The 19350-nt window shown below is 44.7% G+C and overlaps 1 protein-coding gene across 2 annotated transcripts in view; it reads right to left on the bottom strand.

The window, feature by feature from the left end:
- drosha (drosha ribonuclease III) overlaps positions 1 to 19350 on the bottom strand; it is an 85404-nt gene that overhangs the window by 29923 nt on the left and 36131 nt on the right. For both annotated transcript variants that reach the window (XM_041961283.1, XM_041961284.1), the window contains exons 18-23: positions 16492 to 16630; positions 16338 to 16398; positions 15927 to 15986; positions 13541 to 13640; positions 10705 to 10807; positions 4151 to 4221 (exon numbers count right to left, since the gene is read on the bottom strand). In XM_041961283.1, coding sequence (XP_041817217.1) covers positions 4151 to 4221; positions 10705 to 10807; positions 13541 to 13640; positions 15927 to 15986; positions 16338 to 16398; positions 16492 to 16630 — 534 coding nt within the window. The remainder of the gene's footprint in view (positions 1 to 4150; positions 4222 to 10704; positions 10808 to 13540; positions 13641 to 15926; positions 15987 to 16337; positions 16399 to 16491; positions 16631 to 19350) is intronic.

The raw sequence follows: 19350 nt of genomic DNA, 5'->3' as shown, positions 1-19350 counted from the left end.
GCCCTTTTTGGACTTCACCCAGAAGTAAGGGAGGTAGGAAGAAGGCTGCGGTGCCAAACTACCCGAAGCGAACGTCCAGCGCCATGGTGACCATCTCGGTTGTCACAGCAACCTTTGTTACATTTGGTGTTTGAGTGCGTACGCTTGTGCGATGGCGTTAATAAAAGCCAACATATTAGCCCACGGGCAACTAGCGTGATCATCATTACGGTGATTGCTCCTCAAAAGAGGCACCGTGCGACTGTGCTGTCCCCCAGGACATCGCATCAACATCTTTCCCCAGCAACGCTGCACTGCTGTTGAGTCCAGGTTTGGAGCAATCGAGCAGCTCCTCCCGAAGAAGATGTTTCCTGCCTCTCTGCTGATGCTTTAATAACCTCCACAGTAATGTCATTAGCAAATTAGCATCTATTGTTTCCTCTGGGCGTCTGTGTGCAATGAAGCTAGATTCCATCCTCTGCAAGAGCCCTGTTGTTTGGGAACCAGTGCCAGCAAAGGTGATGTGTTGAGAGAAAAACAAGTGGATGGAAATAACTGTTGCGCTCCAGCCATGAATGCCATACCAATTAGGGAATAACAGAGAGAAAGGGAGAGGCAAAAAAAAACAGGGCCCCCGTTTGTCTTACTAGGTCTTGAGGTGGAAATTACATGCATGCTTTGTTTTAGGTAGCAAATTCTGAATTCGGAGATGTGGAGTTTTTGTGTTGACTTGTCATAAGAGGACTGGAGCGAAACATCTGTGGGGGTAATGACATCCTGGGGTGTTAAGAGAGAGGAAAAAATGGAAAGGAAAGGAGGAGAAAATGAGAGAGAGAGACACCAGCCAGCACCCTGTTGTTCCAAAGTGAAAAGGAGGGTATGGGACTGATCGGCCATGTGTGAATAGAATATTATACCGACAAATGTGGAGTCCTTCAGTTTTGCACAGCATCTCATTAGTTTGGTAATGTGCTGTGTGAACACCCATTCTGATGTGTTAAGCTAGAAATACAAAAGGATTCAAGTGATCCTGCAGACCAGAGAAAATTCTCTGTCCCTCTGTCCATCCATCTCTCTGGTCTGCCCCGCAGCTCCCCACCCCCACACCCATCATACCACCCGGCTGGTGTTTGGCTTTCTGGTCTGCGTCCATCTGTCTCCTCTCAGCTTTGTATGACAGAGCAGCCATCAGGAGGATTCAGCGGGGGGGGGGGGGGGGGGGGGGGGGCATGCTATTTCAATCCTAAGTCTGCATGTCTAAAAAGTTTCAAAGTTGAAAATCACTCAACTTTGATTTACACAACTTCTCTCGGGAATCTCAGTCACGTGCAACCTAATCAATAAACTCCCTCAGTATCCATAGTTATTTAATGTCTGTGATGTTATTATTGATTGTTATGCATTGAAAATGTTTTTTGTAGTACAAGTATTGTCAGAGTACCACACCTGACGTGGCTGGCTATCAGGTTGGAGGGGATTGGACATTTGATAAGCTGGAGCGTACTGGAGTCGTGTATATCGCCAGCAGAGCCTGTTTTTCCATCAAATCCCCTTGAAATAATCCACATGTGACTGCAAACCCAGTATTTTTTTCCACTGGTATGACCAGGGCTTGTGTTTCCATTAACAGAAAGTTAATGTCAAAACAAACTGAAACTGTGATGTTATGCAGTTCAGCATCAACCATTTGATAAAACTCCTTTTACGCACTCGAAAATCAGTGTCAAGTCACTTCTTTAGGTTACTCAGTTAATTTGGCTTTACATTAAAGGCTATTCAGTAATCAAGATACAACATGTTAGTGGCCACCTTCTGTGTGGGAATCAGACACTTCATTTCCATTGCTGGAGGTATTTCCACTTCCTTCCTAAAGGTGCCACATGTGGAGTTCCTCAAGGTTCCGTTTTGGGGCCCCGTCTGTTTTGTGTCTACATCCTCGTGTTGGCAAAATCACGAAGGGTCACGGTGTTGCGACAGATGTTTTCATTCTAATTAAACTTTGAAGGTCGTGTACAAACCGCTGTTAAATCATGTTCTTTATCCTTTTTAGATTTGGATAAAGTTATTTATGCTTTCAGGACTCTTGTATTGACCAATTTAATTCCTTGTTTTCTTGCGTAAGCTGCAAAGCTCATGCAAGCGGTGACTACTTTAAAGCACAACAAAGGATATAGATCACATATCCCCAATTTGGCCATCCTTTTAAAATGTTCCCATTAGGTTTTAGAATCGATTTTAAGGTCTTGCAGATTACTGAAGTTGAAAGGTGTACTCTAGTCCTGTCTACATCTCTAAGCTTGAATGTCCTTATTCATTAATCCAAGACCCTGCATCATTATCATGATCATCATTATAAATACAAATGAAATAAAATCAAATACAGTATGATTTCATCAAAGACCCACCACAATTTAAACAATTTTGTATCTGATGTCATATTTATCGTCTACTTTGGTTCCTTTTTTCCAAGAAATATGCTGCTAATATAGCCTTTCTTTGTCTTTTATGCAACAAACGCCCACACATCACATCCCATCATAAATTAGGCTGTCATGGAAATATGCAACAGCAGGCATCTTCTGTAGTCATGGGATATCGATGTGCTTCTTTTGCATTCAAACGTTTGTTTGTGCATGTGTGTCCTCATCCTCTGTCTGCTCCAAAAGATGCTGTGCTGCTCTTAATAATAAACTTATTACAGTTTTCATCTGTTCAGAAGCTCCACGAAGTCTTTTTTTTTTTTTTTTCAAGGGAATCTCTCATCATACAAATACAGACCTCAAATTCACAGCAACTCGATAACTGCTGTCAACTTTCATGGCCAGAGGATGACAGTAAAAACAGAACCAAGGACGTTTCAGCTCTCCACATAGAAGCAAATACTCTACTGTCAGCACTCAAACACAATGGCTGGTCGGAGTAGAGAAGAGTCCTAGTAAATCTGGCCACGCATGGAGACAAATCAAGGCCAAATGTTTCAGCAATTAAAGTGAAAAAAAACCCTACAATCTGAAAGAGAGCGTGAAGTTACTGGTTTGGAACAATTGGAATTCAATTCATGGAATTGACTCATGTAAAAAAAAAGTGTGTTAACTGTCAAGTCTTTTCATTTTCATTAAAATACTTGAAAATAAAAAGCCTTTATTTTAATCATTCCAGCTATTTTTTATAGGAAGGGTTATAATCAATAATGATAATCCTTCTCAGTTGTGTTGTGGTTTTCAAAGATTTAGTCCTGAAGCCTCAGATCAGGTCTCTCAAAGACTCCTGACTCTGATCAAACCAGTCTGAAGGATAAACATGTGTCCTGAAGTGTGTGGGAGTCACCAACCGAATCTCAGACAAACACCCTCAATACCCAATTAGAAGCAAGCCTGCTGCTACTAGACGTGCCGCAAGTCATTTAATTGATTCATAACATTTCTTGCCAACATAAACGCAAATACTGATTCATTCATCAATTATTCATGCCTGCTGATCACACATACACACACACACACACACACACTCACGAACAATAGCAGGTGTCCTGCTTGAGACTGGCAAACTGCAATTTTCCACACCTCCAGTTCATTTTTCAAAATACACAAGCCGAGCTACGGCTCCATCTAGATTTTCTTTTTTCTCAGTCTTATTGTTTTATCTTTGTGCATATCAGCATACACATAATAAGCAGCTCGTCAAAAGTATCGCAGGGTAAAGCGAGCATTCGAAGATCTCAGGTTCTGAGGCTGGCAAGGCCTCAATATTGTGCAACGTGTGGTATTTTGCCAAAACATGCAGCGTGTGGGTTTGAACAAATAAAAGAGACCAGATTGGTGAAAGCGTTACAGTTGTGTCTTCCACGGATCGAAATAGAAAAATCTTGTCTAGCGTGTCCGCAGCTCATCTCTATGACTGATGTGTATATACACGTGAAAATCCACAAAATCTGAGATTCCAGTAGGCTGAATCCAAGTACTTTTAAGGACCTCTTGACTGCTCAGTAAATCCAAGCACTTTCAAGGTCTTGATTTTCTTTTTTTCATCCAAACATTTTCAAGTACTTTCCATGCACATGGCAACCCTGAAAGAGTCACACACTCATGCAAATACACATCCCGTACATAAAAATACTGAGTGGCAAAGGGGAGAAGCCAAATTAGAGTGTGTAATAAATTTTATGAGCTACCTCGCTGTTGAAAAGCAGTCTACCAAAGAGCTGCCGGGCCTCCTCCAAGCCTCCTTCCAAATACACAGCACCTGGAAAAAAACAGGGAAACAAGACGCTAAGGATCAATGAAGACAAAATCAGTCCAATCAAGTTTAATCAGGAGCGTGTGCAAACTTGCATTTGCTGGAAATAATTTCTCGAGCGTGTGAAACGGTAAACCAGTGGCCAACCTCCACCCGTGCAAATTCAAAGTAACTGTGAAAAGCATGACACTCCACCAGTGCATTGCTGGTGTAAAAAAATTTGAGCAATTCTGAGGCAATTTCAGACTTCTCGCCTAATGGAAAACTTAAAATTAATTGAACTCGGCAATGAGTTATAATTGCTTTATTAAAAGTAGGAGTGCATTTTTATTGCTTTTTGGCGGTGAAATGACCTCGGGGTTCCCGTGCAGATCCACCGCCCCCCTGTCAGAGCACAGGAGGAGGAGGAGGAAAAGGAGAGGAAGGGATGGTTGCATCGCCACACTGAAATGGAACTGGCCAAGGTCACATAAACATCAAACTTGAATTTAGAGTGGCAGGTTGAGCGTGCGTCACAGGCTGAGGTATGAATAGGTCTGCCAATTGTGTACAAGCCCACATACATACTTGTGTACTTCATGCTCAAACTTATTCATGGACAGTGTGGACAAAAGTATAAAGGCCTCTTTGTCACCCGCCTACGCTCTCGGGCAGGACCGATCTATGCAGATGTCCTCACAGCACACAATGCGGCGAACCTAATTTGAATTATTAGGGTGAAAAAACACATTTTATAGAGCATGTGCATACAGCAACACATACCAACACACACACACACAAAAGACGAGGGACAAAGAAAGACATTCAATAGAGGATTGGGCCCAAATTGTGAGAGAGAGCAAGCACAGAATAAGACGAGTGTCCTCTCTCTCTGTGGGAATGACACGTAGCATCTCCAGCTCATTCGGTCACAACAGTCAGCTCCTTTGCACAAGTCAACTCGCCTTCATGTGCTTTGTTGTTTTGCTCTTCTACTGTTTCTGCTAAAATCAGTGGCACCATCACGGTGCCTTTAAGCTCCGTACAACTTCGAACCATCACACTTAGGGTGGCTCATTCAATTTAGAAAGCAATAACCACCTGGCAAATTGGGTATACAATCGTGCAGCGGTTTTTATTATGTGCATAAATGAGCCAGTGGAAATGGGGCGCGGTGCGGTTGCAAGTCTAAATGCGCAAACTGCTTTCATGGACGACATCAACAACATATGAGGGATTCATCATCTGGGGAGGGAAACTGCTTTCAGATGGCTAACAGGCCATTTACACACACACACACGCACACACACACACAGACACACAGTGAAGATGAAGCCTACATAACCGAAACCATAAAAAAATACAAACAAACCACCTAGCACAAAGACAAACACAAATGCACACCCACTCTGTCTGCCTTGCATGCCCTTTACTTCCAAACAGAGTGGGAAATTACTACCAGCCATTGCACAAATGTTCGTAAAATTTGATTAAGCCTGACAACTTTTTGTCACCCTAGCAGCCACTTTGGCAAGTTACAGGCTCTGGTTCATTTGGAGGCTCTTTACTAATGTAAAAATCTAGTTGAGTGGTGAAATAATGAAAGGAGACTGTGAGTTTGGAAGGCACTCATTGCGGTTTTTACAACAAAAAAGTAATTTCCCGCCATGCTTGCGACCGTCCAAAATCCGAACACAATACGCCTATAAATCAATATCTATAAATCTAAACTCTTCTTGAAGTCAGCCACAAACACAACATGCCACTAAAGCCCTTGCAGATGTGCATCAGAAAGCAAGGCCTCTGTAATCTACAGGGCGAGCGTCTCACTGAGGCTGACCGCACGAGGCTCAAGAGAGGGGAGCGGTTCTTCACAGGATGTTTTCCACTAAGCATCAGCACTGAGATTTGTGGTTTTACCATAATGTGGACTTCAGTTCTAGACGCTGTAACACACCAGATGTCTCCTCTGGAGACCAGCTGTGGGAGGATGAGAACTCCCTCTTAGGACCAAGTTTTGAACGTCTTTCAACTATCACTCATAATGCATTCATGTCTGTGAACACTGAGGCTAGGGGGGTGTGGGTGGGGCCGGAAGGCAGTTTTCATCATGTTTTGATGACATAGCAGATTTAGAAAGTTCCCCAAATGGAGGCCTCAAAGTCGCTGAAACTCAAAGTTTTTGCTTCTTATTAGATTTTCAAAACTTCTTGCAAGAGGAAGGAGAAGGTGGGGGGGGTAAGCAGGGGGGGAGGGAAAACCAGGAGAGCCTCAAGAGATTTATAAAGGTATTAAAAATCTAAAAGCAACACCTTTGGTGTCAATCAAAGGGCCTGTGGATGAAGAAACCAAGATATGCAGTTAATTCTAGCGAGAACACTCTTGACAAGGCGGCTGTCCGTGCAAAAAGTGTGCCCCAAAGCGATCCAATCAATCGCACAACTTGCCGCAATCATTAAACGGAGATGTGTGCTTCACAGCGCACTCCATCAGCCTGCAAAGTTGCAGCTGACGCCCTGGATCCACACAGCCCATACAGACGCCCGGCCAACTCAACTGGCAATTACATGCTAGCATCCCTCCGCAGCTCATCTTGCAGTAACATCATGCCCTGCCTACATCACTCTGCAGTCTCAGAGCTCCGGCACGTTCAGACCGCTGAGTTGACGACCCTGCCAGGGCAGCCGGCACAAAAAATACAGGAGGCCTGAGTGAGAAAACCTGCCTGGAATATGTGCATGAAGAATCACTGCCACTGCAATGGGTACGCTGGGTTTGAGTGCACACCTCCTGAAACGTCCAAGAAAATGTGACTAACTCACCATCTCCTATAAAACCTTATGACACTGATGTTTGACAGCATTTCACTGAATCTGAATACAGTGTAAATCCCTTCAACTCCCTTATCGAATGTATTCAGTTTTAGCTTTCCGTGCATTAAAAGTGATATTTGTAAGGTAGATTACAAGCCACTAAATCATTACCTCTACACCGCTCCTTGCGGTCTTTGGCTTGAGCTAAACGAATCAGGTTGTTTTCATCGCTCTGAACTGGGCCCAGAAATGGAACCACAGCCTAATGGTGTCCGACTCTAAACTGATAAATTACAAACTTCACTTTGCAAATTTGATGCAGGTCAGAGAGAACAAAGCGTGCAAACTCTAACAAAGTTTCCATCGCGTACTGTGAAGAGGATATCAGTCATGGCCTGAGACGGCCAGCCGCTAATGAATCTCAACATCTGTCACAAGTCTAATTCAGACAGCCATGCCGACTATACAGTGTTATGTTTAGGAATAGAATTCCAATGTCTGTGGGCTTTCAGTGACCAATAAAAATCCAGAGTCAGGGGCATATGAAACACCAGCGGCTGACAGTCACATTAATAACCTAGAATGAATTATTCAAAAACGCTCAGGCTCTAATCCATCAAATAATATATTAAGCCGCTCCCTCTCAGCTCAATGGGGGCTGAAGCAGCAGACGGACACAGAAAGCAACACATTAGAGGCAAAAAATAAACCAAACCAAAACAGGAAAATAGAATTTTTCACCACGGCAGAGACAAAGGCAGGCTGAGCGCACAGCAACATCAAACATCTTACTTTTCAAAAATGAGGCTCGGAGCAGGGGGGGGTGAGACCGAGAAACAAAAAAAAAAAAAAAAAAAAAAGAGGGCGCGCAAGAAACCAACTCCACCACTGCTACCATTGCAGCAATTAACAAAGGGAGCAGCACTCGCTCAATGAATACACCGGCTGCATTGTGTATGAATCTGATATTCAGCAAGTGAGAGATAATCCTTTCTCTCCGTTCTTTTAATAGGAAGAGCTTAGAGAGGGCCCTCACAAAGGTTCACCATCTGTATCCCCCATGGCTGCTGGCAGCGTATAATCCACAGATCAACTGTACAAGGAAATTAGGGCCATAAAAACAGAGTGGGGCCTCTTTTCTTCTCCTCTCAATTCTTTTCAAACAGTTCGGTAGGAAGGAAGCGACGTGGCTTATCAGTGAAGAGGACCTGAGAGGGAAACGGGAGGGCAACAGGCGTGCAGAGTTTCTATGAATAAGCAGAGGGAGAAAAGTGGTTTCTGAAGACGGAGAGGTAAAGTGGGCAAGAGCAAAAGTACAGGCGGAGAAGGTGGGTGGGGGGGTGGAGGGGGATGGTGTTACAGAATGGGAGGTGCGCAGGCCAAAAGAGCCCAAATGAGAATGGCCCACTCCGGCAGAAGTTAATGACAGGGGATCAGAAAAGCAAGATTTCCATTCAACACTTTGAATTATTCAGGGTTGCAGGGCACCCATTTGCATTGCAGATGCCTTTGCTTTCCAATCCTCTACCACTCTCCCTCCATTCTCCCTCTCTCTCCCCAGCTCTCTCCCTTTCTTTCTCTCTCTGTCTTGAGCAAGAGAATGGCCCTGCCTCAGGGTTAGGAGATAGACACATTCTCGACTCGGTGGAGGGAAAGCTTTGCCCATGCAAAGCAGGAGATTATCTGCCATTTCCAACAAAGCCCAGGTTCAACGGTCACTGTGGCAAAGAAACAAATAAAACAAAGGTCAGAAAACATGCATAGTAAGCCGTTAAAGCTATCTGCCAGGGCCTTGGAAATATTATGAGGATGTCATATTTCATCACAGCTTTCAGAGGGAGACGCATTTGAATTCTACGCGTGTGCACGCTAAAGGGAAAAAAAGCGTGTTAAAATAGGAAAAAAAAAAGATGGTACCTTCAGACAACAAGGCAGCGACACATTTGCAAAAAGTGTACGTCTGTTGATGTGGTGCCTGCTGCTTTTGGGAAAGTGGTGGTTTGACGTCTCTGTCAGACGGAGAGGCCCGCGCGAGGATGAAATGACAGCATTTGTATGCCCCCTCGTACCATCCGACGGCACGTGAGAGCGATACGAGTTTGTCTGGTGAGGTGGAAACGCTCTGTGCGGGGAGAGAGTTTTGAGGGCTGGAGGGCGAGGAGGAGGAGGAGGAGGAGGAGAGGGTGATATGACAGAGTGACAGGATGACTCATCATCTGCGTGGCACATCTTTCACCTAATAACACCCAAACTCTAGATCACAGGGGGGAACAGAGAGAGATGGAGGAACGCAAAGGAGCATAAAGAGTAAGTCAGAGACAGGGGAGGGTGGAGACAGATAGACTGCTCAACGACAAGGTCTTAAAGGAGGCGTTTGAGCTAAAAAAAAAAACTGAAATGAAGATGACAAAAGTCTCAGCGAAAGAAGAGAGGCAACATCAGACGGCGCTCTCAATGCGAGCGGCTTTGTGCGTCTTCAATCTGTGTGTACGCGAGCATGTTTTGCCCCTCAGCGTGTGTGTCTGCGGCGAAGGGGGGAGGGTGGTATTTTTGAGTTAGCAATCCAAAACCCATCACCACGGGGTGCTCTCTGACAGCGGTTTGCTCACAGGTTTCTCTCTAACAGCAGCCCTGTTTATTCATCACTTTTATTAAGTTGAAATTTGAGTTAGAAGAGGGGAGCGGGGAGAGGAGGGGGGAAAAGAGGGAGGCACCCAGTGTCGTGGCCTCGCCGCCTCGCTCGGATGTGCGCAGCAATGAGGCGGCGACAGCCACGGGACAGAATAGATTATGACTCCGTCTCTGCCGATAATGAACCCGTAACAAGAACGGGGCCCCGGGGCCGTCAGGGGGCCGTGGTGCCAGTCAGCACTTTCCCCGCCGTTCGTCGCGCGCCGCTGTTTTGGTGCAGGGGGAGGGAAGCGACGGAGATCTCTTTAAAGCCACCCACTTTCTGTATCTATCATCAGGGGAGCGCAGAGATGGCTGAACCGGTTCAATCAAGATGGCGATAAGATGAGCAAAGCTGCCGACTCTGCAGCTCTCCAGGAGTGAGGCTCTGCTAGCTTAGCGCTGCCCATGGGGCTGCATGGAGAGAGGAAGACGGTCCACGCGGAAACATTTTTCTTTGTACGTGTGTGTGTGGGTTTCCAGCACGGGGTCCTAATCACTGCACAAACTCCATCACTGAACTGCCCGCGAGATGAATAGCAAGCTTGTGTATGTGTTTGGTGTGGGTACAGGAGAGCGGCGCTCTGGGGATTGCCTGTCCAGCCAGAGGTCAAACCACATCTCCTGAGATCAATAAAGCTGTGTAATGTTTCCAGGCCCTAATGGGAGATCCACTGCAGCTATTTACACAGCTTAACACACACACCAAGCTGAAGTCAACTATTAAAAGATCTGAATTTAGAGTGGAAGGCACATGAGGTTAGCAGCTGAATTAAACACATTTATGCACAGAAGCACTGCTGATAAAAATACTTACAATACAGTGAGTCCAGCAAAGCAGCTCCACTAAAACTGGAGTAATAAACCTTCTACTAATTTTTGTGTTGTGTTTCCAAAGAGCAGAGAGACTTATTTGCAAATGAAAATCTATCTTTTCAGCAATAGATTTTCACATTTAGATCAAAATGGCTCTTTTTTGATCTCCTGCGCAACCACCATCCCAGCTCCTATCCCGTGGGAATCTCACCGATAAGAGCCTCGAAGCAGTTGGCCATGGCGTGCCGCAGGTCCGACTCCCGGCACAGATCAGGTCCGTGAGCGTAGAGCATGAAGCGATCCAACTCCAGTTTCTGTAAAAGACAAACACATTCATATCAGCGCGCTGCCACCGATTCCTCGGTAATAGCCTCTTGAAAAAGTAATAGCATTTTTTGGTATTGCACATTTTCATAGGCTCTCCGTGGGGAAAACAAGGGAAAAAAGGGGGCCAAAAAAACTCGAGGGAAATGAAAAAGATTGCCTGTCCTTGCTGGAAAAGGTTCTACTTCATGGCACTGACAGATGTGCCCATGTGTTGTCCAGCTGTGGCATGATGCACTAAGCCGACACAGGAGGAAAATGTCCACACACACATGCACAAAATTACACTGGCGCGCACACACACACACTCACACAGACGCCAGATAATCCCTTGATAAATTGTGAAATAGTACAGTGGTGACCTTCATTCTGTCTGAAAAGTAGTGAGCTCTTTCACTGGTAAACCACTTTTTATAATGACATACATTAGTTTATAACAGAAGCAGACCTTAAGCTTCATTGTACAACTCAGTGACATTGAAAAGAATTGATACTGAATTTAATACACTGGAAGTTACTATAAGGCTATTATTGACCTCATAAATATGTATTATTCTGATAACAATGTCTAATGTCCTATTTATGTCTGTGATCCTATGCTACCTCATATCCCTGTATTATTATGATATACCTGTATTTAACATACCTGTACCTGTATTATATGTACAAATATACTGAATGTACACCATTTATCGCATATTAAACTATACACATTACATCTGGTGCATTTCTGTACAGTAGATAATATAAGATGGTCACATATTATACATATATTAGCTTGCAAATTAGTATCATATTGGCTCTTTAATAGTGATTATAAGACACTTATTAAAGCCTTATTCTGGGGTTTTGGGCTATTAAGATTATAATTCAAGTACAACAACTTCCTTACTTACTATCAATAAGTTGTAATTCGGAGGTTATTGAGGGAACACTCAATTAATGGGAGTTGTAGAATATGGTCATGCAGAATAAAGCATTAATAAGTGCTTTATAGTGATAAAGAGATTAAATATGTAGTGCTAATATGTGTTATTGATTGAGGGGAAGTTGGAGTGTTACAGCAGCAGCAGGACAGAAAAAAGAGCAGATAAATAGAAAACTTAACAATTAAATCATTAAAAAGTATAGAAAAAAAATAAGAATATAAAAAGACAGAAACTACACAGAGCAATTAAACTCAAAAGTACAATAGCAACGAGGCAACAGCATATTACTGAGCACCGTCGTGGTACAGTGTTCGTTCAGCACGGTCCTAACTTTTAGTTCTGGGTCTATTCTTTATTTTTTTCCAGTTGTTTTATCATTAAATTCCTCCTCAACTGTACTTGTGTCATTTGTTTCATGATTTATGTGACTTAGCAGCTCTAACACTGTAATTTCCCAATGGGATTAATAAAGTGTTTGTTTGTGTATTTATCTCCTCTTTTTTTGTAACGTTTCTCCATTTTTAATATGCCGCGAGTTTTCTTGCTGCGGAAGACGGGCTGGTCCAGCAACAACTGCTGATGCGGGTCTGTAAAGCCCATTGAGACAATTTGTCATAACTGAGCAGCACAAATACACAAGAAAAACTCTGTAACTGCTGTAACTGACCCAGCAGCTACGACTGAGCTGCTCCTGAAGAAGGAAGCGAGCTTCCAGTGGAGCTGCTCGCACTGGTCAGCTTGTAGGTTTGATAAAACCGTGTGAGAATTAAGCAGGACATCATAAAAAAAATACAATCAAATAATAACAATATAGAAAAGAAAACGCCTCGTTTGCATTTAGTCTAAATAAGCGTTGTGATGTGAGGGAGTGCGGGTCAGCAAAACTTTTCTGCAACTATTTCTCCGAGCCAAGTCGAAAGTAGCCCAACTTGACTTTACTGGCAGTGCACCACAGACAAATACCGGGCAAAAAACAGTCAGGGTGCTATTTAATTACGGCTGATAACTGTTGGTGGTATCCCACCCCCCGTGATTGCACACACAAATTAAACCACAATTCATAAATACTCCAACTCAGAGGGAAACCGTTCTGACTTTTAAGCCGTCCAAGTGAAGTGGCGGATTGCGCCGTCGCTCGCTGAAGATATTTTTTGAAAGATAATTGCGAGTGTTCTTGAGCAGACGGCTTTAGAGGAGCCTGGTAAACAACTTGGCAACGTCGAACGCTGTATCACACTCACTTTACCGCGAGCGGCAAATTGAAACAAGCCAAACTGCTACACAGCACTAATGCAGATTCGGGCGGCTGCATCTTTGTATTCAGCAGGGAGCAACATGAAAGATTGAAGTTTTTAATTGCTTTCTCCACATCACGGGACGATTATTGTTGTGTTCTTTACAAACGTGCCAGCGAGTGAGGCTTGGCTGTACGACGCTGCCAGCGAGTAGGAGAAGGAGGGAAGCAAGGGGAGCTAGCGATAACAGGAACTGGAGAGTGTTTCAGGAAGACCTCTAGGGGCCCACAGGGACCCCAGCCGCACTAGTCTAGTCCTCCAACACAACAACCTTTTAACTCCAATTACAAACCTGAGGGGGCAAAAAAAAGGGTAGGGGATGGCAGAAAGACAAAATTACTCTTTTCCCCAGCGCCCCCTTAGAAAGAAGTGAAGTCATAATGGCAAGACAGAAAACAATAACGCTGTCTCAAACATGTTCTCCTGTCAGTTCGCAGACCTTTCACTGTTCTGACCTGCAGACGGAGGACTTGTTATGAGCTGGAGGAGGTGAGCTTACCTTGGCTAGCATGGCTAAGTGCTGGTTCTGTACGATGGCTGTTCTGTAGGTGGCCAGGCCGCCCTCCTCCAAGCTGGGGAAAAGGTAGTACAAGTGGACGCTGCGGACAGAGGAATAAAAACAGGTCGGAACAGCATCTCAGATTTAGAGCCGGAGAATATGACGTGCTTTTTTTTCCCCAGAGCCTCCACGTCCTGTCTGAACACAAAGAGGAGTTGTTTAAAAAACAAGAGTAAAAGTGGCAGAAAAATCTGGCCTTCGCAAAATCTACTGAAAGTCAGAACAACAGCAGATTTCTTTCATGCTGCCTCGTCCTGCATTTACCACACTTTTCCAAGACCACCTAATTAATTTTTTAGACATTTCCAGCCTTTCCAGGTCTGTGCTGGAAACCAGAAATGGCCGCAGACGCTTCAGTAGTTCCACAGCTGGGTTCCGGGCGAGCAGGTTCCATTTTCATTACGGTCCAGCGTCTCCCTAACCACAGCGTATCATTTGATTTCATTTGAATTAAAACAGGCCATTTAATTCAGTCATTTCTAATCAATGCAAAGGGAGGGAAAGCAGGTGGCGTTCTGTTTTCCAAATTCACGAGAGGTCTATTTGTTAGGGTACTGTGATCTTAGTGTGAAAACAAAGCACTTGGAATTAATAAAAACCACTTAGCGTAATGAAAAATAATTAGACCGGAGACATTTGAATTGCTGGCAAAAGTGTCAGTCACAGAGACCAGCTAGCGGAGCTTCCACGGCGCTGCTCAGCTACAGAAAACATCATGTTTGAACCTCAGTTTATTAATCAGAAGCAGACTGACACACAAGAAAAAGCTGATTCTGGACGAAAACGGCCTTCAAAAACGTTGATGCAGTGAACTATCGACCCCGGTGGCGTACAGTACATCACAGGGTTATTAAGCGAACATAAAAACTCTTGTGGCTCAGAGACTCATCTGTAGCAGTGATTCTTAAACTTTATGGCTAAAAAAATCCATTACTAATTTAAAGACCCCCCTCCAATGAAAATCAAAGCTTCAACCTTGTTAACACGCCCATATGGTGTCTTTTATATATTACGATTATAAGACATATCATGAGCGAAATAAGCAGCCAGCATGTCGTGGGAGAAGTTTTCCGCATCGCTTGTGTGTTTGACGAGTCGAAGGTGAGCAGGTACGATGGCGCTGCAGGCGAGTGGCGGAGAGGCGGGTGGAGATACAGGCAGGGGTATATTTGGACATTCATTGGTCAGGTGTGGGGTAACATCTAAGCCATTTCATGGCATGAAGGGAAAAAGCTTCTATATATGTAATGCGTTTTTACTTTTTTTTTTTTACATCATCTGCTAACCTTTTTTAAAAAATAATCCCATGACCCCCCTCTGTTCGACAGCGACTCCCTGTGTTAGGCCTATTCAAATGTGCAAAATATTCTGTTGGCCGGACAGCAGAGGCAGATAGCCTCCGAGGGCAGCGTGCACTGGAGGTGCACAAGGCGGTTGGCTGGATCCGCTGTACCCATTTAACTGGACAAGAGGCTGATAAATAATTCAGGGGGCCAGAGCGTAGGCCAAGCATGTCTCGTCAGACGCTAACAATCAAAGAAGGAAGGCAGAGGAAGAGGGGGAAGAAGGAGGGAAAGTGGCTAAACATGCCCAGAGATATCCAGAGAAACAGAGGCTAACCACCTTCTTTGTAACACTGCTCTTGCTGCATAAGGAGCTGAAGCAGTGTCCTGTGTAACCCAGTGTCAGTTCCCATTAAGGTTTAATCCTGCTCCTGAATGTTCACTGTTGTGGAAGTGTTAGCATCGAGGGTTGCGAATTTGATTTTGGTAGCAGAACTTATGCTGTTGGGCAAATGGAAGACAGATAAAAAAAATCTATTCTTCCTTTATGCAACCTATGTGAGTATTAGAGAGTCTTGTATTTTCTCCAAGTAACATCCACTCAGAGGAGGATGTAGAGGTCCAGCAGGTACGTAGGTGGGAACTTCCTTGCTTGGGTAGTGTGCGAGATTAATAATAGCCACATATAATTAGTACTGCGCTTAGGTAAGTGCCGGGCTGCAACGTCCGCACTCACCTGGGAGTCAATAACACAGTCAGCATTCCAGACAGCTATTCCAGACAGCTAATTGCGAGTTGTCATGGAGAATTTCAGGCCGTTAAAAAAAGGGTAGGGGGGAGAAAAATTACCAATTACCAGTAAATCACTGTCTTGAATGAGTGGAAAGTACGGAGAGGAGTGCGGTGGTGACAGGCAGGGATAGATGGAGACAATGAGGGGAGAAATGGAGGGAGAGGGTGAGATAGAAACGAGGGGGGGGTAGTGTTGTAGTCGGGTTCAATTAGCGGTTGCGTCTATCAAAGATGTGCGAGCGCCTTCTCACCTGGTGAGGAACTCGACAACAGCATCGCCCAGGAACTCCAGTCTCTCGTTGTGATTGATCCTGCGGGCGGGGAGGAGACGGGGTGAGGGGGAGGAGACGGGAGGAAAAGGTGGAGATGTGACGACAGTTGAAGAAGTAGCGGGAGAGACACACTTCAGGCTAACACGCTCTCACACAGCTGCTCACCTGATCAGCGCTCTGAGAATAACAGCAGCTCGCATTCAATAATAAGCAGTCTTTGCCCTTAAAATTAGCTCATTTCGTTTCCCCTGAGACATCCCTTCCTTTCACAGTTAGAGTTAATTTTCTTGTCAGCAGGCCTGCCGGGTATATTAATCACAAGAATCGTCCCTTTGATTGCTCCTGTGGTCAGCGATAGCATGAACAGATACGTGCCTGCAGGCAGCCTACCTTGAGGGGGAGGGGTCATCCTGCCCCAGACGAGACATGATGTTAATCAATGTGTTGATTCCTGAAAACAAACCCCCAGGGTGGAGAGGTGAGCGGCAGACAGAGTGGTCATTTGACAGCGAGAGAAGAGGATACAGGGGCCAAAACTACTCACCCTTCTTCCTCATGTACATGTGGTGGACCTTACGGTCTCCGTACTTGGGCTGGCGGATGCCGCAGTTGGACAGGGAGTTGCGGGCGTGATCGGGATTCATGCCGAAGTTGAGGTGGTGACTGGGGTGAGTCATGGCCAGCTGGAGGAGAGAGGAAGAGAGTAATGTAACACTTCTCAACTGCAGGACCATCGTCAGGAAGTACAGAACATCACCTGCATTTAAGGTGGAGGAACTTTAAGTTACCGTTCCTGCACCAGAAAAGTCTCTGCTCTTGGGGTATAACTTCATGGCAGGCCGGGATCTATTGTGGAGCACTGATCCTTCTTCACATGCAGCAGTAAACATGCACTGCTTGTCAGTAGCATCAACACAAGGAGGGAGGAAAAACACTCAGCAGTGTCACTTTTTAATCATTTTTTAATCTTTCTGCAAAGTGAGGAAAAATTTCACATTCCATCTGCAATGATCTACGGGAATTCGAAGGGATTATGAGCACGCCACCGGGGGGGCGTTTGTGAAGCTCACTCTGACCTATTGCATGTCCCGCTGGTTGTCTAGGCTTCTGTCGCTCTCTGCGTTCAGCAAAATGAAAGAAATGCACAGAGCTGAGCTGAAGACGCAACGTGTGAAAGCATTTTGGATTCCGCACCACAGATGGCGGGTAAAGATGAGGATGTTTGCCGATTCTGTAAAATGCAAAAGCATTACAGTAACATTAGACAATATATCTGAAGTCACGTGTTAGGCGAACAGAATGTTTCTTCAGAAGTGCTTGTCTGATGGCTGATTAGCTTCGGACACCTCTCACCATCCAACATTTTCCCCTCACCTTCCAGTGTGCCCATTTGGATCAACTATATTTGGACAACACGTCACAGACTAACTCAACTCGAGCATAGCCCGACTTAAATGTCATGACTTCTCATTCATCCTGACATGATTTTTTTCATGAACTGATATGCTTTTGCGGCGTCTCATTCCACCTCTGCACATCCACTTTCCAACATTCACCGAAACATCAAAGTTGCAGAGCAGTAAATCATGGAGAATACACAGTGAGACGTGTTATTGTCTTATCTTGAGCACCACAGAGGCTTTTATTTGCTGATATAGCTCCTGAGTTTAGGTTCTGGGGCTTCATTCCTGGTCACAGAGGGCCAATAGTGCACACAGTGAGCAACAAACTGACAGCATTTAGACGTCAAGAACATTTCCCAACCCCGGGGCCTGTGAAAAGCCTCCACAGAGCCTCATCCGTTCCATTTCCTCTGTCGGCTAATGGCTAATTACAAACAGTACCGCTGGACGACGCAAATCAGTCTAATAATGTTGGATCAGCAATCGCTGGAAGGAGAAGAGGAGAGGTGGCCGCAGCGAGGTGAAAGAGAGAGCGAGCGTCCCCCGCGTCTCTTCGTCACGGTGAAGTTGTTTGTATGAAAATTAATGACTTAAACTCCCCGACCTGTAAAGCGAGGCGAAAGTGGGAATTTAAGGTGAAACAAGCCCGAAGGAAGCGCGTCAGTCGACATTCAGCTTCGTTCGAAGAAGAGGACAAAAAACTGCTGTGCCTAGAAAGACTGAGCATCTCGAAGTCGCTGAGGGAAGAAAAAGATAGCGCTCAGTCGGATACGAGCTTTTATCAATCTTCCATTAGGAGAATGTTAATCTCAGCCCCCCACAAAAAAAACTGCAACTACTCGCCCCCCTGGGCTTGCTTTTCAAAATGCTTGTCTCCTTTCAGCCAACTTCAAATCAATTTCAAGCTCCAATGAGATATATATGTAAAACGTTAACAGAGAGGTTTCAATATTTATAGTTGCTCAAGAGGCCTTCAGCTTTGTAGCCTTGAACACAGAGACGACAAATTCAACAGCCGTTGTAGTTTTATGTCTGTGGTTAAGAGCAACAGCGTTTTTTTTTGGTTTTTTTCGGTGGGAGAAAACAAGCTACTCATTTGACATGACACGAGCAGAAATCCAGCAATTCTCAGCGCCGTGTTGACAGTTTGATAAAAAATACAAATAAAACCAACAACAACCAACACGTCTACTTCCAATTTCAACTCCCCTATTGTGCGATGTCAGACACAAGTCAATGACTGCCAACTACACAGCCTGAACTACACTGACGGAAACGCATCAAGCAAAATACATCAGTTATTCTGTAAACACCGCAGGTCCTTCACAGTTGAGGACAACATCCAACAACAGTATTGGCTTTTAAGCTGAATCTGTGGAGGGGATTGACGTCTGCAACTGTTCCTGTCAACATAATGACTGCGGAAAGTATCGGAGGGATTTGGATTTAGTGATCAGCGCTTCAGCTGCTGCTCAACTGCCTTTGGCTAAACGGGAATAAACATCATCGCTCAGTGGAGAGCCGCAGACTTGACTGGAAAGAGTGTTGTTGCACCCGCATGCAGGCAAACCGATGGGCAAACTGCCTGCCTGGCAAACAGCACTCAAAGTCATTACTGTGTGCTACATTATTTAATGTAGTACACAGGTAAATCAGGCTTCAGGGGCAAAAATAACAGCGGGAATGGACTGGGATCACTTTTCAGTTGAGGTTCAGCTACCTGTATTTTAATGCAAATGACATAATAATAAAAAGTGCTGAACAAAATTGCGTTTGCATTCGTCTTCCAGCACATCAGTACTGGGATCTCACAAAGCTCCACACTGACTGCAGCAATTCTGTCCATCTTTTTTGGATATTTACAGGGAGGAAAAAACAGGAAAGGACACTTGAACAATCAAGGCTAGATTCTCAGTTCTTTGAGGATTTAGCCACTTGGCAGCTTTCGTTAGCGTGCTCTCGCAGCGAGGCTGTGGTTTAAAGGACTTGTCTCTGTGCAT

The sequence above is a fragment of the Chelmon rostratus genome, chromosome 20 (assembly GCF_017976325.1).
Source record: "Chelmon rostratus isolate fCheRos1 chromosome 20, fCheRos1.pri, whole genome shotgun sequence".
Classification (NCBI taxonomy): domain Eukaryota; kingdom Metazoa; phylum Chordata; class Actinopteri; order Chaetodontiformes; family Chaetodontidae; genus Chelmon; species Chelmon rostratus.
This window is presented reverse-complemented; position numbering and strand designations above follow the sequence as displayed.